Genomic DNA, 25,457 nt, shown 5'->3' on the forward strand with positions numbered 1-25,457 from the left:
TAGTTTTCTGTCTGTATGCTTGCTGGCCAGAAGAGGGCACCAGATCTCATTACAGATGGCCATGAGCCACCATGTGGTTGCTGGGAACTGAACTCAGGACCTCTGGAAGGACAGTCAGTGCTCTTAACCTCTGAGTCATCTCTCCAGCCCAGGAGATCACTTTTTAAACAGATCACAAGGGAACAGAGGTAACCATAGAAAACGTGGCATCAATAGACCAAATTCTATATTAACCAAATGCTTCAGCTTCCCTTCATTCTTATCTTCATCAGCTACGTCATGATTCCCACGGGGCCTCTTTGACTCTGTGAGAATATATTCTTTTGCTATTTACCATTAATGGAAAAAGGTTCGACATCTAATCTATTGAAGTTTTAGATCTAAAAATTGATTTATATGTTTTATGTGTATAGTTTTATGACTTCTTTCTGCATTTGGTGGTTCACCAAATGTGTGCAGTGCCCACAGATGACAGAAAAGGGAGTCAAATCTCCTGGAACTGTTGTTTCTAATGGTTGTGAGATGCCATGAGGATGCTGGCAATTGAACCCAGGCTCTCTACAAGAGCAGCAAATGTTCTTAGACCTCTGAGCCATCTCTCTATCAAGTACTGCATTATTTTTAAAACTACTTTTAAATTATAATGTTTATGTGCACAGTATTTTGCCTCCACGCCTGCCATGCATCACTTGCATAACTGGCCCCTGTAGAGGCTAGAAGAGGGTATCAGATCCCCTGGAACTGGAATTACAGACTGGCCATGTGGGTGCTAAGAATTCAACCTAGCAGATTTGAACTTCTGATCTCCTACCTCCATACCCTAAGCTGCTAGTACTAAAGGTGTGGGCCAGCTCAAACTGTACAGCTAAATGATAGAAGTTCACTGTAGGAGTGAAGAGGAAATGTGCCGGACTGCAAGACCTTTCACCTTCCATGGTAGGGCAGTATTTACAACTGAAAATAAAAACAAACAAATAAATAAATAAATAAATGGGGAAGGGTAAGCAGAAGAGATTAAGCATGGTAACGTATCTGGAGTACAGTCACCAGGTTTTATGGATTAGAATCTGTATGTAATGAGTTCTCATCTGTGGAGTTAACCTACTCTGAGAACTAGCTCAAACTCAGCACATCTGACATATAGTAAGTGCTCAAATTAACGATAATATTAAGAGCATGATAATTGGAAATTCTGAAGTAAATAGCAGAGAAATGATAAAAGTTAAAAGGAAGAGCAGGAAATGGGAATGAGAGGCATATGGGATGAGACAGAGTCTAACGTTTTATTATTATCTGGCAGCAGCACTGTCCAATGCAAGCCATTTTGCGATTTTAAATGTTCCTACATTTAAAAAATTAAAAAGAAACAAGAAAAATTAATTTTGATAATGTTTTATTTAATTCTATATCTCCAAAATATTACCATTTAAAACACATAATGGTTATAAACAAATTGAGATTTTAACATTCTTTTGCTTTTGCAGTAAGTACCTGAAATCCAACACGTTTACACATTACAGCATATCTGCATTCAGACAAGCCACATGGTAACCACTCTACCCTAAGGGGCTGCTGGCTATGATACTGGACAGTGTGCCTAAGACAGTAAATGATTCTGAAAAACAATACTTGTCCTAAGTGGGTGACAATACAGAATGCCACTATCTGTTACTAACGGAAGCGACTGCCACCTTATATAGTAGTCTAGCAAAAATGAAATGATCTCAATGTGATCAGACTTCACGTTCAATTACCAATTTACAGAAATACAAAGGGGAAAAACCACACTAATTGGCATGCTAAAGATGCCCACAGCAAAATTTAGGCTATGGGAAACTTCATAGATGTACAAGTGAAAACAGGGAATTTTTTTTTAATAACATGGAGAAAGAATTCATGAATTTAAAACTAATAGGATTTATAAATGAATATATAGAATGTTCTGCAACTTCAACGGAACTGAAACTTTTAATGTAACATTTGATAATTATTTTTATTAACTTTTAGATAAAGTACAAAAAAACTATAGAAAACTATAAAAGCACTTTTACTTTTATAGTGTTTTAAGGATCCATTACTTCTCAGAGTACATACTGAAATATTTACAGATGAAATAATATATCTGGAATTTTCTTCAAAATCGTATGCAAACTGGAGACTGGGGTGGAATTTGAAGCGAGATGAAATTGGCTATGAACCAGTGAATGTTGAAGCTAGATCATACACACACGGAGGCTTATTGTACTGCTTTGGCTGCTCTTGTAAATTTTCAATTTTCTACAATAGGAGATTGCAAAGAAAACTATGAAGCAGAAAGATCTGACTGAAAAAATAAACTGGAAAAAAAAAGCTTGAAGACAAAACATAGTTAATGACTGATGAGCAATCACCAAGCATCCGAGCTAAGCTCCGATTAACTCCTTAAGACTTGTCAAGAGCATGTTTTCTTGTTTCTTATCCTTACACAATCTTAGGAGGGACCATATTGGTAGTAATGTATTGTCAACTTTCTAGCTCATCTGATACTTTCCATAAGGAATCAAGACTTTCCTTACAATCTAATTATAAACCATATGGAATCATCCCTTTACGAAGTTGGGGGGGGGCTTTAATTTAGCATGCAGAAAGATTCTCAGAAAGCCTAAGTCAAACTTAACAAGATGAACTTAAGACACTAGTAAATATAGCTGAAGAACTTAACTTTTATTCTTCCAATTTATCTAGGAAGTCAATGCTTAGTAATTTATTTCATGATTTATTTTTTAAACGTGCAAGACTACACACTCATACCCCATTATTCCAAATTTTATTTGTCATTTCCTTCAAGTCTGAAGAAAAAGAGTAATTTATGAAGTTCCAGAGATACCAATCTCACAGATGTAACATTTATTTTCAAGTCTATACTCATGAAAATTAAGAATAGCCAGTATCACACTAGCCTAAAACCTAACTAGGTTCTTGACTCAGAATATTTGCTGCACATCTGTCGGCTCACACTAAAACACAAAACTAGACTGGGCTATATGCATCTCATAAAAAATTCTCAGGACAGATTAAAGATTAACATTAAAATTTCACCTTCATTGATTAACCAAATTAAACTTTTAAAATGTTTATTAACTGTGAATTAATTGCAAATAATTTTCTTTCAGGTTTCCAAGCATTTCAAAACAGCTAATAAGCCAATATAACCTTCAAAATGTCAAAGTAGACCATACATATTGCACTTTTCTAACAGGCTGGGCTAGTATCTTCTGTGATGATATAAAAAGTACTGAATAAAATACATTTTAAAAATCAGTTAAGTTCTTGATTAATCTCCCCCAAATTATACATATAATTCTCAAAACATCCCAGGTTTTCCTAAGATTTAATTTCTTAAAGAAACCTTTAAAATTTGCTGGGCAGTAGTGGTGCATGCCTTTAATCCCAGCACTAGGGAGGCAGAGTCAGAGACAGGGACTGGTGGATCTCCCTGAGTTCAAGGTCAGCCTGGTCTACATGCTGAGTTCCAAGACAGGCTCCAAAGCTACAGAGAAACCCTGTCTCAAAAAAAAAAACCCAACCAAACAAAAAACGTTTTAAAATTTAACTGGGGAGGGTAGGGAGCTCTTATTGACTTTTCATGTCTTTTTTTTTTTGGTCCCTTGATGTCTAAAGAAAATTTTAAACAAATGACATTTCATGTTATGTTTCCTGCCTTAATTAAAAGAAAAAGCTATTATATTTGTGTGAGACAAGTTAACTTTGAAATGTCTGTGTATGTATAAATAGGTCCCCTTAGAGCTTTACAAAATTTTGTAATTAAGATTTAATAAATTATACACTAGAATCAAATTAAGTAAGAAAAACTTATTTTGTGAAAAGTGAATTCCCAATAGCTTGCATCTGATTTCCAGTGAAGACCTTACTCAAACTGTTCCATGCTTTACTTCCAAGTGGTCCACTACAGGATTCCTCCGGGTGTTCTAAGATTGGCTGTAGCTAGAGTTCTGACTTCCATTTGGACCCTGCTCTCCTTCACTGTTCAAACGGGGAAGAAAGAAAGTTTATGCCAATTAAAAGATTCATTTTCAACACCTGGAACTACTAGTTTCTGAAGTTTATTATTCTGTGGCACAATTCTACAGAGTGAAGACATTCCTGTATTATAAGACACAGTTGTAGAAAAATTAAAACCCAGCAAACTAGCATTTGGTCTCATGTTTTTATTCTTCTGTAACTTTGGGCCCTCATACACAACAAGCATTCTGGAAGTTAGTGTCCATATACACTCAAAGACTTAAGTTAGCGTTTGAGATTTCACTATTATTACAGGTATCACTCAACATAGAGATTACAACTTCTGGACAAATTTCCTACAAAATTAAATCTGACATGTAAAACTCTACTTTTACTCTTAGAAAAATCCAAAGTGTTTTTCAAAAAACAAAAACAAAAACAAAAGAACCAACAAGAACCTGGCTGTCCAATGACATAATAAAATCATATGGAAAAGACAACAAACTTTTATACATCAAAAATATGGTAATTTCCTAGAAAAATGTTGACTATTAAAATAAAAATAAAAAGAACTAAAGCTGAAAATACCAGTAACTGTGACAATAGGAGATTGCCTTATCTTGTCCACCATCATCTTGCAGCTTCAGGCCCTGCCATTAGTGGAGAATCACTCAGGGAACTTCTGTAAAAAATGCATCCAAAGGTAGCTGTTTGAGTGACTGCCTTAAGCAGCTCCTCATAACACTTAAGCATCACTTTCTTCTCAACTGTAACATCACTGTAACCAGCAGCGTCTATAATGCATCTCAGTATCATGTAAATGTTTAAGTAACAACTAAGCTTACAGAATTGACTTTCCTTCTCACCTGTTTCTCTTCCTCGAATGATCTGACACACAGATCACTCAACTAAACAGATTAAAACAACAAAAACTTCTTAGCAGAGGAGGTTCATTTATGGTAAAATTATATGTAACTGTGTGCTATATGGATCATAGGATCACTCAGAAGCCAAAATTTATTATTTTTAGTATATCAGATCATCAATTTTTTTGAAAATGGTTACTGAAATGTATAAAATAATCATTACTGAGGGGAGAGGAATGGCAGAGAACCAAATGGAAAAACTTATTTTCAAGCATTTTATATCTGAATTTTAAATAAGTTTGCCTAATTCAGTTCCATTTATGTACAGAATGTGGCTATATGTTGAGGGATACCTGTAATAGACCTCCATTGCATTAGGAAGTTACTAGACAGAAAATTTATCTTAAAACTGAGACATCTTTAATTTATCAAGACAAATTACATAAACATAAATCAAGAAATTTTAGTGTAAGTTTTTAGAAAAAGATATAACACAATCTAAGAAAAATATTACCGAGTTTACTATACAATGAAACCAAATTAGTAATTAAGTCTAAAATATACCTGTTTGGAGGTGGTTTTGGTTTTGGCATCTTACTAAGAATAGTCGCCATCTCTTTTCTCTCATCAAAATTCTTCCACTGCTCATATAGTTTTAAAATAACCCTGATTATTTCCAAAATCTAGAAGAAAATATTTGAAAAGCTCTCAGTAGCAAAAACTAACAATGCATTAGTATATAAAGAACATACATCACGCAGAGCCTGGTAGTACATGCTTAATCCCAGCACTTGGGAGAGGCAGGTGACTTTCCATGCAATGGAGCCAGTCTGATCTACATAGCAAGTTCCTGAGTCCCAGGCAGAGCAGGGCTGTACAGTGAGACCGTGTCTTCAATAAACAAAACAAAAAAAGTACCTTTTCCATATCCACAGAGAGTTCCGCAAACCACTGCCTAGCATCTTTCTGCTGTACAACACAGGCTACATGTAGGCAAGCTAGAAAGAAAATGAGAATCAATTGTTCAAATTTAACAGCAAACACTCTTAGAACTAAAGATTTTCATTAAGATTTTATCTTATTTTCCAATACTATTTTTTTAAAGTCTAGATACTAGTTGAGATTACACATACACACACTACATTGTGTACCAACTTTTAATAAACCACTTTATCAACTTAATGATACAGAAGAAAATCTCTAGTTGCAGGATAGTTCTTGACACCCTATCTTCGCTGTATGCTGGTCACAGTGTGGGTACTTTAAGGGTAGATTTTTTTTTTTTATAAGAGAAACAAGTCCAAGAAATTAAACTGGAAAAAATCACCTAGTGCAAAGTCAAATCACACCCAGAAGTTAGTGACAGAAAATAAAGCCCCACCTCACCAACGTACTGCTATGCCTAAAAAATATTTGTTGGGGGTACAAAAATCCTTGTAACTACAGACTGCTGAAGAAACCAGGAATGTTAATCATGCAGGGGTGTCTCCTCAAAGGGGGAAATAAAATACCTGCTTTTTAGCCAGAAAGCTAGGAGTTGATATTATTAATGATCTGGTGACCTTTTGCTATATATAGAGGCAGACCACATCCAATACCCCAGGATGCCTATCCCAGACTTTCCCTCCCTAGAACTTGATCTTTAGTCTCAACCAATGGAACCCAACCTCAGGGGATAAAACCTAAATTTTAAAAAGCTAGATTTCACTTAGGCATTTATTGACCTTTACACTACAGTCATGTTTGGTTGGACAAGCTTTTAAGACTGTCTTAAGGGCTGAAGACATGGCTCAGAAGTTAAGGGCACTGACTACTCTTCCAGAGGACCTAAATTCAATACTCAGCCATAAAATAAAAATAAATCTTAAAAAATAAAAGACTGTTGTGTGGTAAAGAATGCTAATAGCTCACTCTTTGCCAGTCCATTCCTTCACTGGCAGTAGAGCCTACATCTTCAGGATTCTGGAGTATACTGAAGACCAACTGAGATATCCAGCCTTGTGAAATGAACTCCTGGATTCTTGGACTATCTGTAGGTAGTCATTATTAGACTGGCTGGACTACAGCCTGTAAGCCATTCTGATACCCACCTCCATGTATATGGATAGATTTATTCTGTAAGTCCTGTTCCTCTAGAGAACTCCGACTAACATATCAACCTAAAAACAGGCAGCACCATTCTTTGGAGTTGGGTCCTGTATAAGTGTAGTGAGGGCTCTGAGCATAAGTAGCGTGCATGCATTCATTTCTCTCTGCTTTCGACTGTAGATGTCCTGTGACTAACATTGATTCAGATTCCCACTGTCTTTATTTCCCCCACAATAATGAACTACTACCTAAACTTGGGAGCTACCCCCACCCTTTTCCCTTCTGGAGGTCCTGAGTTCAATTCCCAGCACCCACATGGTGGCTCACAATCACCTATAATAGGATCTGGTGCCCTCTTCTGGCCTGCAGGTGCATGCGTAGAGCACTCTATATAAAATTAAAAAAAAACAAAACAAAACTGAAGAGAGGGGAAATCCATCCAGTGAAATTAAGTATGGAGAAAAAAAAAAAAAAAAACCTGGATTAATTTTTAAAAAGAGGGGAGGTTATAAGAAAGGAGCCATGAAAATCAACAGATGGAGAGAGAAAAGAGCAGAAACTATTAAAGGCCTAGGATATAACAGACATTCGGGGCTCTATAGGGCATTTCACTTAACTATTGAGACAATTCTTTATAAAGTTATTATCCTTCCCACAACTTCACAAACTCAGAAAAATTAGGTAAGTGTTTCAATAACTGTAAGGAAAGCAATGTCTAAATATAGTCTTCTGCAGAGACACCTCTAGCCAACCCTGCGTGCCTTCTCCACACCGTGGGCGCCAGCTAACTCAGCAACACGAGCACAGATGCCTCTGCCTTAAGCTCTTGAGCACTTAATTGGATCCAGAAATGGAAAACAGAACCAGTTACTTAGAGACAACTAATATCAGCAGATTTAAACCTGAATTTTCCACTTTCAGTAAACAAAAAAATTGTTTAGGTCTGATTAAAATATTTTAAATGAATTAAGGGGTGAAAATTACCAAGAAAGGGGGTGTAGCATATATTATCAAGAGCTCACATTAGTCTTCTACTTCATAAAAACATAAATTACAATCAAGCGAATTGTATTTTAGGATGACCTAAATAGGCAAAAACAGTTTAATCAATAAAGGTACTTTAAATTTACATACCTAAAGCTATCATGAAAGGAGGATACAGCAGACAAAGATCCGTCCTGTAGGTATCATTCACTATCCTCCTGTAGAAATGTAAATCTTAACATCACTAACAGCACAACCACTGCACTATGTAACTCCTCCCAGAGAGAGCCAGATTTCCCATCTTTGTACACTTACATCTCTGTTCTATTACGAAGAGCAGTTACAAAGATGAAAACAGAGGCAAAACAATGGACGCATGAATGTGACAATAAAGAGGTACACATTACTGAACATAATATTCATGTATTAGTGAGTATATTTTCAATTTTGGGACCTCACAACAAATTATGTTAAATAAAAATTTTCACATTTTTGAAAAATAAAAAGTAAAATTAAAGATATAATTTGAAATGGATTTGTATTGAATCCAACCAAAAAGTATTATTTCAAAAATTAATTTATTCAAAAAAATTTATTTATTCTTAATTTTCATGTGGAGTCTTGTTCATACAAAACATTAACAGATGATATCCTTATCAAATAGGTAATTTAAGATAGGTATGATCTTATAATTTATGCCACTATAGCTATTAATATTTATCAAGCAGATAGTTTGCTGAATACAAAACATCTTGAGGTATTTTAAAATACTAAACCATGTTATTAGTTGTCAGCAACAAGTCATATACGAGTAACTTCTGTTCTAGTTACCATGCAAGGGGAAGCAACACGTCTTCTTGGCCCATGTCCTGCACATACTGGAGCAAAGGTCTATAAGGATGATACACTATCAAGCAACAATCCTAGAGACAGTTTAAAAAAATATATATGTACAAAAGCAGATTCATTACAACATAAAACAATATCATTTTCCAACTTATTGTTCTATGTAGTTCAAATTAATTTCTCTCTTATACTTGCTTCCTTTTTAATTTCTTGCTCAAATATGACCCTGAGCTACTATGACAGTGAAGGCAGTGATCTGTCTGGAATATAATTTGGTAAATCAGGTGGCAGACAGTTAGCATCCATCTTTCCCTTAGAGACTCAAAGTGACATCTGCAACACACTGAAACCTCTTATAAGTCTGTAAAGTCATAATCCTCAATGGAGGAGCAGAATTCTGCCCAAGAGTAATCTATCTTTAACTCTGCACGCACGCACACACACACAAACACACACACACACACACACACACACACAAATTGTGCACACAGTTTACAGTGGTTTAACTTCCTGACTTATTTGCTTGCAATCCTTATTATAGTTATAATAAAACTACTTTTTTAAGCTCAAGTCAGATATAGAAATCATTTTACAGGCCTCATAAAGTGATGATGCTTATACATTTCTGTGATTTGTCATCACATATCATTTTGATAAATTTAAAATTTACCTCCCTTCAGAACAATTCATTACACCGTTTTACTGTATTATAAAAAATATATACATACCATTAATTCTAAAAGGTAAAATTCACATTCTAGTATCTGTTAAAAAAAAATCATCCAGTGAAAACAAACATGATTATGTAAATATTCTTTGCTTAAATTAATAACTTATAAATACAGATAAATTAAGTAATTTACCAGTCTTATATGAAATTTCTAAATCAAGAAAATAAATGCAGTAACATATAATCAATAACATTCACAATAAAAATTACAAGTTTCGTTTGTTTTTTGAGACCACGCAGGCCTGACTATGTAGACCAGGCTGGTCTCAAAATCACAGAGATTTGCCTCCTCTGCCTTCCCAGTACTGGGAACTTGGCAAAAAATTGCATTTTACTGTTATATGTTTTTAATCCTTACAAAAAAAAAAAAGGCAGTATCATATATTTTTCTTTTTTGAGGAATAGGAGTAACTTGGAATTGAACCCAAAGTTTCAAATATGCTAAGCAATTAACTCTACTACTGAGCTATAACCCCAGAATCCTGTTAGAATTGTTAGAAACTACAAATTTAAGCTGGGCATGGTGGCACATGCCTTAAATCCCAAAACTCAGGAGGGAGAGGCCAACCTGGTCTACAGAGTGAGTTTGAGAGTTCAAGGACAGCCAAGGCTACACAGAGAAACCCTGTCTCAAAAAACCAACCCCAGCAACAAAAAAACAACAAAAACTTCTTAAGATGATTTAACTGGCATTCGAGAGTAATAATCACTACTGTTAAGTATTACCAAAAAGAGAGAGAGAAGTTACTGAGGTTTAATGTAAAATAATGTTTGTATTTTATAGTACTTGAAACTATAATTTCTAAGAGTCTATGAAGTTTATTCTAATATACATAAAATACATAATTTTATATAATATACTTACATGATTCATCCTGTAAGGAAATTCCTTTGGAAAGGCATATGAAAATCTAGTTTTTACTATAAGAAACAAAACAAAACAATTAAAATCAAAAAAATGCCAACACTAATTTATCCAAAAATTCCTTTAATGCAGCATAAACTCTTAGACAGTATGCTGTATTTATTACCTTCAGTAGGAGATCTCAGAACTATTTAAAAGATAGAGCTTTGTTTCCAGGGAGGACAATGATTGAGTGGTTGGAAGCACCCTTGCCTATACAATTGGAGATCTACAAATATATATATTTAAACGTTCATGCTGGAATGGTATCATGTGCCTGCACTCTCAGTACTCGGGAGTATAGGCAAGAAGACTGAAAAGCTAAAGGAAAAGGAAAGAGGGGAAGTGGGTGAGAAGGATAGGGAAAAAGGGAAAAAGAGAAAGAAAAGGAAAAAGTTTTTATTGCTTTTTAAAAGATTAAAAGACTGAAAAAATCACTAGATTCTATCATCTCTAAAATCTTTTTAACTCTAGAGTGGTATTTTTCTGTTTGCCTGTACTTTATCTTAGAATGAATACTTATAAAGCAAGTTCTAAAAAAATCAAGGTGAGAAAGAAGTTAGGGCAATATACCAAAATTAGCTGTGATTATCTGAGACTAAAGGAATTTTTTAAAACTAATTGATACTTTCTGAACTTTTAACTGTTTCTTTACCAAAATATGTAAATGTATTTATTTATAAAGAAACACATACATGTTTTTATTGTTAGTTTTTTTTTTTTTTTTTTTTGAGACAAGGTATCATTATGTAGTCTTGGCTAGTCTGGAACCTGCTATGTAGGCCTCAATGTAATAGAGCTCGGCTGCATCCATGATACATGCAAGGCCATTTTCTTATACAACACAGTTTCCATTTGTACTCACTAATAAAGTACAAATGGAAAACCTGTTAACTCTCTCCTCAAGTAGTCTTATATACTTAAAAGCCCTATTGAGAAAATAGTATTTAAGACATCAGAATGCAGACTTAAATCCATTAGAGTAGCAACTGGAAGCCCCAGCAACTCTGGTTTATAATTTCCTCCATTGGTAAATGATTTCCTTTACTCAGTATAAGGAATTCTGTGCATTTTATGCACTAAATTTTCAAAAAGGTTATTTTATAAATGAAGTTCTCTACAACTAATTTAGGTAACATCTGCCAAGATCTGAAACCTAGAACTATTTAAACATGAGAAAATTCACATTCTTTCTTTCATTTTGAAAATATCCCTAGTAAGGTTTCTAGGTTTTAGAATTCCTTTATATGTAAACAGTGTGTAAAGTATACAAATAAAGCAGGTTCCTATTAATGGCAGAGAATCAACAAAGCAAAATAACGTCTGTAAAGGACTGGCGCAGTGGTTTATGCTTTTAATTCCAGCAATTGGGAGGCAGGTGGGTCTCTCTGAGTGTGAGGCCAATCTGGTCTAGATAGTGAAATTCTGTTTCCAAAAATTCTGTAATTGATACATGTCACTAATCCCTGGACTCGGACACCGAACACCTCCACTGAGATTAGATTCACCTTATGCCATCAGCTTCTATTCCACCTGTGTTGAAATGATATGATCCATTTTTTGTTTTGTTTTGCTTTTGGAAATAGGGTTTCTCTGTGTAGCCCTGGCTGACCTAAAACTCACCAAGTGCTGGGATTAAAGGTGCTACTACTACTGGATCCACACTTTTAAACATTTATCATTTATTCTGTGTGTGTGCACGCACACACATGTATACCACGATATGGGTAGAATTCAGAGGACATCTAGGGATCAAACTCAGGTCATTGGTTGAGCCATCTCTCCAAGGCTATGTAGTAAAAACTCAAACAAACAAAAACAATAAAGTACATGCTTAAATCCTAATCCCTACTACCTCAGAAGGGGATTATACCTAGTGAGGACCTTTACAGCAATAAGGAGGCTCAGTGGTTAAGAACACTCACTGCTTTTGCAGAGGACCAGAGTTCAGTTCTCACCCACATGAGGCAGCTCACATCTGTCTGTAATTATAGCTCCTGGGAATGGAACACTTTTTTTGTTGTTGTTTCTTCAGGTGCCCATATGCTCATGAACGGGCAAACACCAAACACATACACACAAATAAATCATTTTTAAAAAGAGGTAAAGGTTAAATTAATTAGAACATGAGACTGAAGCATCACCCGTGACTCATATGTTGAAGGCCAAGTCATCAGCTGGACGATATAATCCCTAAAAGGTGATTTTCACCGAATCACTGAAAGATGAAGTTTCTGAACACTGACTGAGTCATACTGAACATCCAAACGGGAGACGGTAGAGCTGTGGGTGGTGGAAGCAGAGGACGTGGATCCCTGGGAGAGTGTCTACAGAGATCCTTCTTGTCCTTAGTCTCCTCTACCACACCCTTCAATTGTGATGTTTCTGCACCGCCACAGGCCAAAAGTGATGGAAGCAACAAACCACAGACAGAAAACTGAAGCTATGAGTCGAAGCGAATCCTTCCTTTAAAGCTGCTTCACAAACAAAACAAAAAAGCCGGCACCAACTACAAAAGAGCTGCTTCACTCAATACTCTTCACAGCAACAGAATGTCTAACTGCTGCTCCACCCAAGACAGGGTCTCACTATGTGGTTCCGGCTATCCTGGAACTCACTATGTAGACCAGGATGCCTCAAACTCGCAAAGATATGCCCACCTCTGTCTCCCAAGTGCTGGGACTAAAGGCGTATGTCACCACACACAACTCCTGCTGTTTTAACATGATGCTGAAGACACATGGGAGATGGCTAGAAAGATGGCTCCGTGGTTAAGAACACTCTGCTCTTGCAGGGGACTCAGGTTTGGTTCCTAGCATCCACATGACCACCACTATTTACATCTATCACTCCAGTTTCAGGGGTACAATAGTCTTTTTCTGATCTCCACAGCACCAGCATGGCGTACATGAAGGCAAGATACTTATATGTATAAAATAAATAAAGTTTAAAAAACAAAGAGAAAGAAAGGATGTAGGTACACAAAAGGCAATGAAAGAACATCCATAACAGCTAAAGGAGACCACAGAGAAACCAAACTTGCTGGTGCCCTGATTTTTGGACCTTCAGACCCTAGAGCTTAGAGAAAATACCTTTCTGTTTAAATATCCAATCGGCTATTTTTTATAATAATTCTAGAAAAGAAATAGCAAGGCATTGTTCAACATGCTGTACATATTAACTGATTTTATCTTTATAATAACTCTAATCTTGCAGATGAGAAAATAGATTAAATGTTTCCATAAAACAATTCAAAGCACCATTAAGGTGACATATGTATGGTTTTATTAAACTTTCACAAACAACTTCTACCCTTCAGCCTAAGAAGTGGTCTAGGAAGATGTTTCAGCAGTTGAAGTGCTACAAGCACGAGGAAACCAGAGTCTGGATCCCCAGACACATAAATTACATGTGTGGCAGTTCGTCTCTGATTCAGCCTCAGAAAACAGAGAGAGGAGTTCCCTCATAGGAAGCTGGCTACTGACAAGACTAGTCATATTGGCAAGCTCTGGGTTTAATTGAGAGACCCTGCTTCAACAAATAAGGTACAAGAAAAACGAAGGATGATTCTATACATCAACCTCAGGTCTTGACATGTATGCACATATACAAGTACATATGCCCACCACATACAAACTACACACACACACATACACACACACGAAAATTTAGCTGCAGGGGACTGATGCCTTGGGCTTCTTTGGGTACCTACACTCACATGCATGTGCCCACATGCAAACACACACCTACACATAATTTAAAAGAATGCTTTAAAAACACAAGAGTTGCTGGACATAATGATAAAAGTTTAATTTAATTTTAATTCAATTTAATCTCAGCATTCAGGAGGCAGATCTCTGTGAGTTCCAGGGCAACCAGGGCTATAAAGTGACATCCTACCTCAAAATGCCAAAAACCAAAAATTAACTCAGCTGACTGACTATACAGTCAGCATTCTTTTTTTTTAAATATTTATGTATTTATTATGTATACAATATTCTGTCTGTGTGTATGCCTGCAGGCCAGAAGAGGGTACCAGACCTCATTACAGATGGTTGTGAGCCACCATGTGGTTGCTGGGAATTGAACTCAGGACCTTTGGAAGAGCAGCCAGTGCTCTTAACCGCTGAGCCATCTCTCCAGCCCACAGTCAGCATTCTTTTCTGTACCACACAACTTGAAGGCTTGATAATACATAATTCCTATCAATACAGCTCATTTTTCACCATTGGAAAGTATTGTTAAACCAGGCATGGCGGCCCATACCTGTAATCTCAACAGGAGATCAATAATACTTCTTGGTAAGTAGAAGCTGGAGGAGTCCAAGTTTCAGGTGAGATTTGATCAAAAAAAAAAAAAAAGTAGTATCATAATGGATGTAAAAACTTGTTTTTGAGAGCCGGGCGGTGGTGGCGCACGCCTTTAATCCCAGCACTTGGGAGGCAGAGGCAGGCGGATCTCTGTGAGTTCGAGACCAGCCTGGTCTACAAGAGTTAGTTCCAGGACAGGCTCCAAAACCACAGAGAAACCCTGTCTCGAAAAACAAAAAACCAAAAACCAAAAAACAAAAAACAAAACAAAAAACAAAAAACTTGTTTTTGTGTTTTTGAGGCTGGAGAGTTGTCAGTGGTGAAGAGTAATTCTTGTTGTTGCCTAGGACCTGGGTTCAAATCCCAGCATCCACAAGGAGGCTCACCACCTCCTTGGGCACCAAGCACAAATGAGGTGCACAGATATACATGTAGGCAAGACACTCATACACATAAAATAATAGAAATAAATTGAAAAGAAATCTCAGGGCTGGAGAGATGGCTCAGCAGTTAAGAGCACTTACTCTTCCAGAGGACCTGGATTAAATCCCTAGCACCGACATGGCAGCTCACACCTGTCTTTAGCTCCAGATGCAAGGTTTCTGACATCCTCACATAGACATACATGCAGGCAAAACGCCAATGAACATAAAATAAAAATAAACTTAAACAAACAAACAAAAAAGAACCCTGGTTTTTTAGAGACAGTCTCATGTGGCCCAATAATCACTATGTCGGTGAGGCTAGTCTTGAACACCTAATCCTTTACTTCCACCTCCCACGCACTGAGATTATAGGTCTGCACCACTACATCAGTAAAAACATCTTTTCAAGCATTTTTTTTCCTGTCTAATATGCTAAAGATATTCTTTGGAGTTGTGTAATAAACCCACTTACATGTGGCTCATAAAAACAGAATCTGTATGTTACAGAGCTTTCTTTAGATTTCAGCCTTAAAGCAGAATACACTTTTTGCACTTACATACAGAAGTAGTAGCAGCGATCAATCTTGTATTTGAGACTACACCAAATTCCTAGAGAAAAGTGAATGAGATCAAGTACTTACTAACCCAATAAACATTAAAGATACCTGAGATCTACTCAAAACAGTTTTTCCAAGCTCTTCTCATGTTCACAGTCTGCTCAGTTTCTTCCTACTTAATCTATGAAGCATTTAAATTTCTAAATGCATTATCTTTCCTTAAAATTTCAATAATTTGGGTTGGAGATATAGCTCAGAAGTATATTGCTTGCCTGCCAAGAATGTGTAAGGCCTGCCTGTGTTCAATTCTTAGCACAATTAATCAACCAACCAGTTAATGAACAGACAAATGCGGTATTACTCAGAAGATCATATAACACCAACCTTTCTGAAAGAATGAAGCTTATAATGGAATATAAGGCTTCTTAGGCTTTTCAACTTAATAGACTACCACTATAAAATAACTAAATTTTATCATGTAATGTAATTTAAGTAGACTCGTATTTAATTTCATATAAATCACTCAAGATCTAAATCATTTGCTTCCTTTTAAAGTCAGAAAAGAATTGGTTCTTTATTTAACAAATTAAAAACTATTCAAACACGTTCAATTAAAAATATGTATTCTAGTCAGGCGGTGGTGGCACATGCCTTTAATCCTGGCACTTGGGAGGCAGAGGCAGGCAGATCTCTATGAGTTTGAGGCCAGTCTACAAAGCTAGTTCCAGGACAGCCAGGACTATTACACAGAGAAACCCTGTCTCAAAAAACCAGGGGTAAGGTGGGGGAATAATCTGTACTCTACAACCTAATCTATGTATGTATATATGTATGTGTGTATATTTAAATTTAAACTTTAGACCCTAATATGTAGAACTAAAAACTAGAGATAGTATGTTAAATATGATTTGTACACAATTTCTATTCAATTAGACAAAACAGAAATTTGGAAACTGAGAAGCTTCTGTAAAGCAAAGGACACTGTCATTAAGACAAAAAGGCAGCCTACTGACTGGGAGAAGATCTTCACCAACCCCGCTACAGACAAAGGTCTGATCTCCAAAATATATAAAGAACTCAAGAAACTAGACTTTAAAAGGATAATTAACCCAATTAAAAAATGGGGCACTGAACTGAACAGAGAATTCTCATCAGAAGAAGTTAAAATGGCCAAAAGATACTTAAGGTCATGCTCAACCTCCTTAGCGATCAGAGAAATGCAACTCAAAACAACTTTGAGATATCATTTTACACCTGTCAGAATGGCTAAAATCAAAAACACCAAGGATAGCCTTTGCTGGAGAGGTTGTGGAGAAAGGGGTACCCTCATCCATTGCTGGTGGGACTGCAAACTTGTGCAACCATTTTGGAAATCAGTGTGGCGGTTTCTCAGAAAAATTGGGATCAACCTACCCCTGGACCCAGCAATAGCACTCTTGGGAATATACCCAAGAGATGCCCTAGCATATGACAAAAGCATTTGTCCAACTATGTTCATAGCAGCATTATTTGTAATAGCCAGAACCTGGAAGCAACCTAGATGCCCTTCAATAGAAGAATGGATGAAGAAAGTGTGGAATATATATACATTAGAGTACTACTCTGCAGTAAAAAACAATGACTTCTCGAATTTTGCATGCAAATGGATGGAAATAGAAAATACGATCCTGAGTGAGGTAACCCAGACCCAAAAAGAAGATCATGGGATGTACTCACTCATAATTGGTTTCTGGCCATGGATAGGGGCCACTGAGTCTATAATTTGTGATCCTAAAGAAGCTAAACAAGAGGGTAAACCCAAGGAAAAACATATAGATATCCTCCCAGCTATGGGAAATAGACAAGATTGATGGGCAAAAAATGGGAATCTTGGGGGGTGGGGTGGGGATGAGGGGAGATGGGGAGAGAAAAGTGTGAAGGAGAGGATGAGGGGAACTGGGGGAATCGGGGTGATTGGGGGTAAAGGAAGGTTGGATGGGGGAGCAGGGAAACTCATACCTTAGTTAAGGGAGCCACCTAAGGGTTGGCAAGAGACTTGAACCTGGAATGGCTACCAGAAGCCCAGGGCAATGTCCCCAGTTAGCTCATTGGGGCACCTGAGGATAGGGAACCTGAAATGAACCTATCCTATAATCATACTGATGAATATCTTGCATATCGCCATAGAACCTTCATCTAGCGATGGATGGAGATAGAGACAGAGACCCACACTGGAGCACCGGACTGAGCTCCCAAGGTTATAATGAGGAGCAGAAGGAGAGAGAACATGAACAAGGAAGTCAGGACCATGAGGGGTGCACCCAACCACTGAGACAGGGGGGCCGATCTATTGGGAGCTCACCAAGGCCAGCTGGACTGCTACTGAAAAAAACATGGGATAAAACCGGACTCTCTTAATGTGGTGGACAATGAGAGCTGACGAGAGGCCAAGGAGAATGGCACAGGAACTTTCATCTGGCGATGGATCGAGAGAGAGACAGAGACCCAATTTGGATCAACCGTCTGAGCTCTTAAGGTCCAAATGAGGAGCAGAAGGAGGGAGAACATGAGCAAGGAAATCAGGACCACGAGGGGTGCACCCACCCACTGTGACAGTGGAACTGATCTATTGGGAGCTCTCCAAGGCCAGCTGGACTGGGACTGAATAAGCATGGGTTGAAACTGGACTCTCTGAACAAGGCGGACAATGAAGGCTGATGAGAAGCCAAGGACAATGGCACTAGGTTTCGATCCTAATACATGAACTGGCTTTGTGGGAGCGTAGCCTGTTTGGATGCTCACCTTCCTGGACCTAGATAGAAGTGGGAGGACCTTGGTCTTCATGTAGAGCAGGGAATTTGGACTGCTCTTCAGTATCGAGAGGGAGGGGGAGTGGACTAGGGGGAGGAGAAGTGGAGTGGGGATAGGGGGAGGGGAACAGGGGGAGGGGGCAATATGTGGGAGGAGGGGGAGGGAAATGGGAAACGGGGAGCAGTTGGAAATTTAAGTAAAAAATAAAAAAAAAAAAAAACAGAAATTTGGTCATAGTTAGAGATAAAATGTAATGCAATACACTGAGAGGGGGAATGAAGAAGCCATCTCAATTGATACCTGCTGGGAGAGGGAAAGTCAGTTTTCTCCAGTGGAGTGACACTGGGCACGTCGACCACACTAGAGGAAGCCCTATGCCCAGGGGTAGTTGGCCAACAAAATGAACTCCATAGTTTTTGTTACTGTTTTATTTATTTATTTTTTTGCAGGCTTTCCATTTCTTTCTGCATTTTGGTTTGTTTTGATTTATATGTTTTTAGTTTTATGTTATTTGGTTTGAGAGAGAGAAAAAAGAACACTAAATTGGGTGGGAAGGGAAGAGGATCTGGGAGAAGTTGGGAGAGGGAAAGACATGATCAAGATATAGTGTATGAAAAAGGTTTTTAAGGAAAAAAAATCAATTCAACAACCAAACCTGAAAATATACCTCACCTACAACACCTTTTTATTCCAAAAAAAAAACCCTTCACAAATCCAGCCATAAGGACTGAAACCAGGCCTCATGGACGCTAGGCAAGCAGTCTACAACTGCCTTCCATAGTTAGATTTATTCAAACTTTATCTCAAAACCCATGGGTAGAGTGAACTAAAGGATTTTAGTACTTCTTGGGAGATAATTTAAAAAGATGCCATGGATGCTTCTAAATCAAAATGAACACAAAAGGAATGTAAACTTACTAGGTTAGAAACACATTCAATTCACATGAATACAATTATTAGTCTAAAAACTTTACCAAGAATAGAAACAACAGATTAAAGATTGTGTGGATCAGTTAAGAAAAATAGTTTTCAGAATCTGCTACTATTTGGGTTACAGCTGAAAGATGAACTTTCTCAACAACACTGAAAAAGTAAGTTGGGCAGAATTCCAGTTGCTGGGCTAAGTCCTTATTTGTCTTCTCTCTTAATTACCTTTTCTGCTCCCACTACCCACACTCTTCCTTGTTAGAGTCTACAGATATATATATATATTTCCCTCTATTGCTCATTGCCAGAGAAGACAGGAACAAAGAAAAAGCATATGGGAGAGGAGCAGAGACATCCTTAGGCTATAGCAGGTAAGTTGTGGTACTTAGCACCAAACAATGTCTTTTTGTTGTTGCTTTGAGACAGGGTCTCACTATGTAGCTCTGGCTGTCTTTGAACTCGGAACTATTAGGTCAGACTGGCCTTAAATTCAGAGAACAAACCTGCCTCTGCCCCCAGGTGCTGGGATTAAAGGTGTACACACCACAGTCAGGCAAACAATATATTTCAAAGGTAGCAAAGCGATTAAGTCCTAAGATAAAGAACCAGACTATTAGTACCAGAGTACTGGCTCTGCAACTGACTAGTGTATGACTGCTGCTCTCTCTATGTCGTATTTATAAAACGGGGATTCTAAGTGTTATAGCTCTGAGGGGAAAGGCTTCCCTATCAAAATATTACAGTTCTGAATGGAAAAGCTTGCCCACTGGAGGGGGCTCTGAGGGGAAATGCTTACCTGATGGAGGCATTGGCAGCGGAGGGGAATATTTCCCCAGAGCAAGTGTCAAGGCTCTGAGAAGAAAGGCTTCCCCTATGAAAGTGTTGTATCTCTCCCGGGAAGGCATCCTGGCAGTTGGGAGTCCAGGCATACCACAAAGTCACATCGCACAACAAACCTTACATAAGAGATTTACTGGGAGAGAAGAACCCAGGAGAGTGGCTGCCTCTGCTTGGATGAGAAGCACCAGGAAACTGAGTAGAAGGCAGGCTTCATATAGGGTTTCTTGGGAGTAGAGATTTCCAAGATTCTTTTTCATGGTCCTCGTTTCAGGCTTGGGATCAAGTCAGGGGCAGAGTGTTTTTTTTCCCTGGCTTCAGTCTCATTTCAAGTCAAGGTCAAGGCCCTTTTACCCTACAAAGATTCTACTGGTGTATACGCACGCCACTGTTATAGGATTAAATAAAAACGTATAAAAGATCTCATTAAAGCACCTGATGATATAAGTGCTATATTTAATAAATATGTGTATATTTTCAAGATGTGTATATATTCTTGTATAAATTACTCCCTACGATTATCTATACAAAGGCAATATAAAGACATATGTAAGGATTATACTCTGATGAAGAACAAAAATTGTTTTATACCTCTACTTTGGATGCCAGAAACACACACGTAGGAGCCATTAATACAGGATCTATACTTTTCAGAGAATACCTAGAACATAATTAGACAAGAATTAAATAATGTCCATTTAAAAAATACACACTGGGAGTTAGGGGAGCAGGGAATCATAACTCTATAGTAAACAAGTGACTTACTTATATATGGCATATGGGAATTAGAAGACAATTTCTTTCTTTCTTTCTTTCTTTCTTTCTTTCTTTCTTTCTTTCTTTCTTTCTTTCCTTCTTTTTTTTGGTTTTTCGAGACAGGGTTTCTCTGTGGCTTTGGAGCCTGTCCTGGTACTAGCTCTGTAGACCAGGCTGGTCTCAAACTCACTGCCTCTGCCTCCCAAGTGCTGGGCTTAAAGGCGTGCGCCACCACCGCCCAGCTTGGAAGATAATTTCAAACAGGCTAACAAAAACAAACAAATAAATAAAAGCCATACCTGGCATAGAATCTCTTGAAATAGACTGTAGCAGTAGCAATAACCTGTTGTCTTAATTTAAGATGTTCACCTAATGCTTGGATAACTAAAAGGGAAATAATAAAATTTAAATGTATCATCTGGCATTACAATAACATTAACATCTAACAAAATTTCTATATCTTAGAACGCTGTCCACTCAACCCAACCTATGTATTCTGACACCCTGTTTCCTTCCTTCCTTCCTTCCTTCCTTCCTTCCTTCCTTCCTTCCTTCCTTCCTTCTCTCTTTTTCTTCCTTCCTTCCTTTTCTCTCTTCTCTCTCTCTCTCTCTTTCTTTCTGAAAGACTAGAATGGCCTTGAACTCACAGAGCTCCGCCTGCTTCTGCCTCCCAGTGCAGGATTAGTGGAGCATGCCACCACCTGGTCTTCAGACACCTTCTGAATCACAGCAGCCTAAGACTTGCAAATACAGCAATATGAATAAACAAGACAAAGAAACTGCCTACAAGCTATCTTGCAATAAGGAGGTTGAATAGCAAATATTCTTCTTTTTCTATGCATTTTAATGTTTTTCACATTATATAAAAAGTTTTAAAAATTAAACTAGATATTGTTATTTACCAAGAAATCCATAGTTACTCTTCTATACAAGAGAAAGGTAGATTTGCAGAAAGTGACAGAGTTAAAGATCATGGCGGGAGGACTGAGAGATGGCTCAGGGATTGAGATCACTACCTACTGTTGCAGAAGACCCGAGTTCTATTCCCAGCACCCACATGGAGGTTCACAACCATTGTAATTCCAGCCCCTAGGGATCCAAACCTCCTCAGCACCAGGTACAACATATAGTGTACATATACACACGCAGGCAAAATACCCATACACATAAAACAAATACAATTTGTTTTTAAAAATACCAGGCAACAAAGCTATCCCAGTATAGTAAAGGCATCTTGACTAAATCCCCTTCTTGCTAATGTGAAGTTATAAGGTAAAAATGACAACTATAGGATGTCAGTTTAGAGAATCATTTATTTTTACTTTGTTTCAGTCAACCTTAAAAGGGACTGCACTAGAAATGCCTGAGATTAGTTAAAACTGTGCTTCTGACACATAAGGTGTAAAGTGTTACCCAGAACAGTAAAACAATAAATGTACTTAAAAGCATTAACTATTCTGTAATAATCCAATGAAAATTACCACACAAGATTTTCAAAGGTGACCAGCTATACTATACCACTTCAACGAATTTAAAGTTTACCATTTGTAAAAAATATTTGTAACTTCCAATATTCTTCTTCTGAGAGAAACTTTAAGTCCTTCTGGCGCTCTTTCAACAGATCTTGTTTATCCAAAATCCACTGCAAACTAGAAAAAGTAAAGATGTTAAAACATGGTATAGAAAGTCAACAAGCAAAAGTACCTGTAATACTAAGATTTAATAAGCTGATCATATTCTAGGAAGTATATTCCACCGCCCCCCCCCCCGCTTTTTCCCTCTGAGACAGGGTTTCTCTGTGTAGCCATAGCTGTCCTGGAACTCACCCTGTAGACCAGCTTGGCTTCAAACTCAGAGATCTTCCTGCCAATGACACCCTAACCCACCTCAGGCACCACTGCTAGGATGAAAGGCATGCAGCACCACACCCAGCTTTTTCTCTTTTCTTTTTGAAGGTACATCCTTCAGAAAAGACAGGTCTGGCTAGGAATGTAGCTCAGAGGTAGACAGAGTACTAGCCTACTTCTGAAACATACATATTATTGTCTCAGCGTTCATTCTTCTAAATAGGTCTCTAAAATATTGAATAAACTAGATTCAACAATGAAAGGCTTGAGTTCTTCAAAACATGCTCACCAGTTTCAAGTACATTCTGCCTCAGAGATTAAACATTTTTCTAAGGAAATATTTTCCAATTAGCATTTTCATTATCACCCCTAAAGTTTCAGTCTTGTTAGTAAACCAATTTAATCCCTTTGTTTTTGACGTTACTTATGACTGCTTTGCTGACTATTTTCAAACAACTCCGTGCCAATCTGTTGTGGTTGACTCCCGTTAGGTCTGGTCAATAATAAATAAGGATGCTGCCGGGCGGTGGTGGCGCACGCCTTTAATCCCAGCACTCGGGAGGCAGAGGCAGGCGGATCTCTGTGAGTTCGAGGCCAGCCTGGTCTACAAGAGCTAGTTCCAGGACAGGCACCAAAGCTACAGAGAAACCCTGTCTCGAAAAACCAAAAAAAAAAAAAAAAAAAAAAAAAAAAAACAAATAAATAAGGATGCTATGGATGTCATTTTAAACTCTCAGGGAAGTTATTCATCTGATTTCTCTAGCTTTTCAGCAGCCCACCTCAGTCTCAGCAAGGTCATGTGAGGAAAAACAGGAGAACTTGAGGGTAAAGAATCAGCTTTAATCCCGGAAGAGGTGGGCGGATCTCTGTGAGTTCAAGGCCAGCCTGGTTTACAAAGAGAGTTCCAGGACAGTCAGAGCTGTTACACTGAGAAACCCTGTCTTGAAAAAGCTCTTGATGTTTTTCAAAGTCTCTCTCTATCTCTTTCTGGATTTCCTTCATCCTGTCATTTGTACAAAGCAGCAGCACACAGGTTCTCAGACCCTTTATAGTAAGGCCCTTCCTCAAAGACAGACTCTTACTACATCCAAAGACTTACTGTGTTTCAGAATTACATCACTTAGACAATCAAGGCAGTATCCGAGTACCAGGATTACAGGCTCAAACTCAACCTCACTTTTCTGAGTCTCCTCCTTCTGTATTTCAACTAAGATATCTCAGTGAGTGAAAACAATGAAAATAACATGTCCCATAGTGATGTTTCATTAGCATTTTATCTCCCTAGAATCACTTTGTAGCAACAAAAAACATGCTTTCTAGAATTAGGTTTCCAAACTCACTGTCTTCTTCTCTCCTGTTCTTGGGCAAAGAGGAAAAAGAGCCAATCCAATTCACAGAACTAAAATTTTGTTATTCTCTTCACCATAAAGTTTGCTTAAACTAAGATGTCTTCTATCAAGTCTCATTCAGTTTTTAAGTAGTTAGTCGAAAACCTGCTCAAAGCTTGACCCAATCACACAACTTCCTGCGTGTTTAACAAATGCATTTAGTGATAAATGTTTCAAATATTACTTTAGCCTTTCTACGGTCACTGACAGACACCATCATTCATTTAAATGGTTAAAGGAAGGGATAAAATATGGAGAATACACACTTTTAAGGCAAAATTGAAGACACTGGCTAATGAATGAAAATGGATACATGTTGGAGAGAACCTGCGCTACATTTTATATAGCACCTGCTACATTCTAGGGGCACAAAACCAATTTAGAAGCCGGGAAGTGGTAGCACACTCCTTAATCCCAGGCCTTGGGATTCTGAGCTCGAGGCCAGTCTGCTCTACACAGAGCGAGTTCCGGACTGCTAGCTAGGGCTACACAGAAACCCTGGGATGGTGGGGGGGGGGGGGGTGGCCAACAAACGGATCGACAACCTAGGCATAAAGGAGAGCCAGGAAGCAGCAGGTAAAATCAAGGACAACTCTTTGCTCTCCTCTGAGTAAATAAATATTAAATCTTCGAGTAAGGCGAATGACAAGAGATTATAATATCGTTTCTCTCAACAAAGGCTAGCAAAAGGAAGCTATACCTGTCCGGAACAGGCACTCTCACAACGCTACAATGTGCCTGTGCCCACATCATCCCATTCAGCTAACTCCAAAATTCAAAATCTTCCTTCGGAGTTCGGTCCTCTTACTAGTCTTATACCCCTCACCCCCCGCAGCCGCCCACGGCTCCCGAAATCCGCCCCAAGAAAGCCGGCAAGCAAGCGCAGTAGGCTTCGGACCCCCAGCTTCTCGGGGAGGGCTCACCCACTCTCCAAGAGCCGCCAGGACGGAAGCCCCGAGGGAGCCGCAGGCCCAGTCCTCCCAGTGCCCCAGAACCGGTCCCGCGCGAGAAAATGGAAGTTCACTCACTAGTGGGAGCTCTGCCAGAAGTTCCCTGCCATGGACCTCTGCTTGCCCTGCTACAAAAGCACCAGCCGGCAGAGCGGCCCACGGAGCGACCATAGACCCAGTCCAGGCGGCCGTGCACCTCAACCAGACTGGCCGGGCTGAGCTCCACAGCGACCGCAGCCAGCCTCGTCGC

The 25,457-nt window shown here is 38.3% G+C and overlaps 1 protein-coding gene across 4 annotated transcripts; it reads right to left on the reverse strand.

Moving 5' to 3' along the window:
* Positions 1-91: 91 nt before the first annotated feature.
* Positions 92-25,457, reverse strand: Ccnc (cyclin C). Of its 4 annotated transcripts, XM_057790369.1 has the most exons (13): positions 25,286-25,332; positions 22,565-22,671; positions 21,322-21,406; positions 20,858-20,927; positions 15,713-15,764; positions 10,382-10,437; positions 9,515-9,550; positions 8,772-8,863; positions 8,091-8,158; positions 5,787-5,866; positions 5,433-5,551; positions 4,591-4,684; positions 93-4,023 (listed from the first exon to the last, which is right to left on the reverse strand). In XM_057790369.1, exons 1-12 carry the CDS (start codon positions 25,315-25,317, stop codon positions 4,633-4,635), a joined length of 849 nt encoding a protein of 282 aa, XP_057646352.1. In that variant the 5' UTR covers positions 25,318-25,332; the 3' UTR covers positions 93-4,023; positions 4,591-4,632. The 4 variants fall into 4 exon arrangements, with proteins under 4 accessions (XP_057646351.1, XP_057646352.1, XP_057646349.1 ...); XM_057790366.1 differs by lacking the exon at positions 4,591-4,684 and having other exon boundaries at positions 94-4,023; positions 25,286-25,457; XM_057790367.1 differs by lacking the exon at positions 93-4,023 and having other exon boundaries at positions 4,060-4,684; positions 25,286-25,457.

The sequence above is a fragment of the Chionomys nivalis genome, chromosome 16 (genome assembly GCF_950005125.1).
Source record: "Chionomys nivalis chromosome 16, mChiNiv1.1, whole genome shotgun sequence".
In the NCBI taxonomy this organism is placed as follows: domain Eukaryota; kingdom Metazoa; phylum Chordata; class Mammalia; order Rodentia; family Cricetidae; genus Chionomys; species Chionomys nivalis.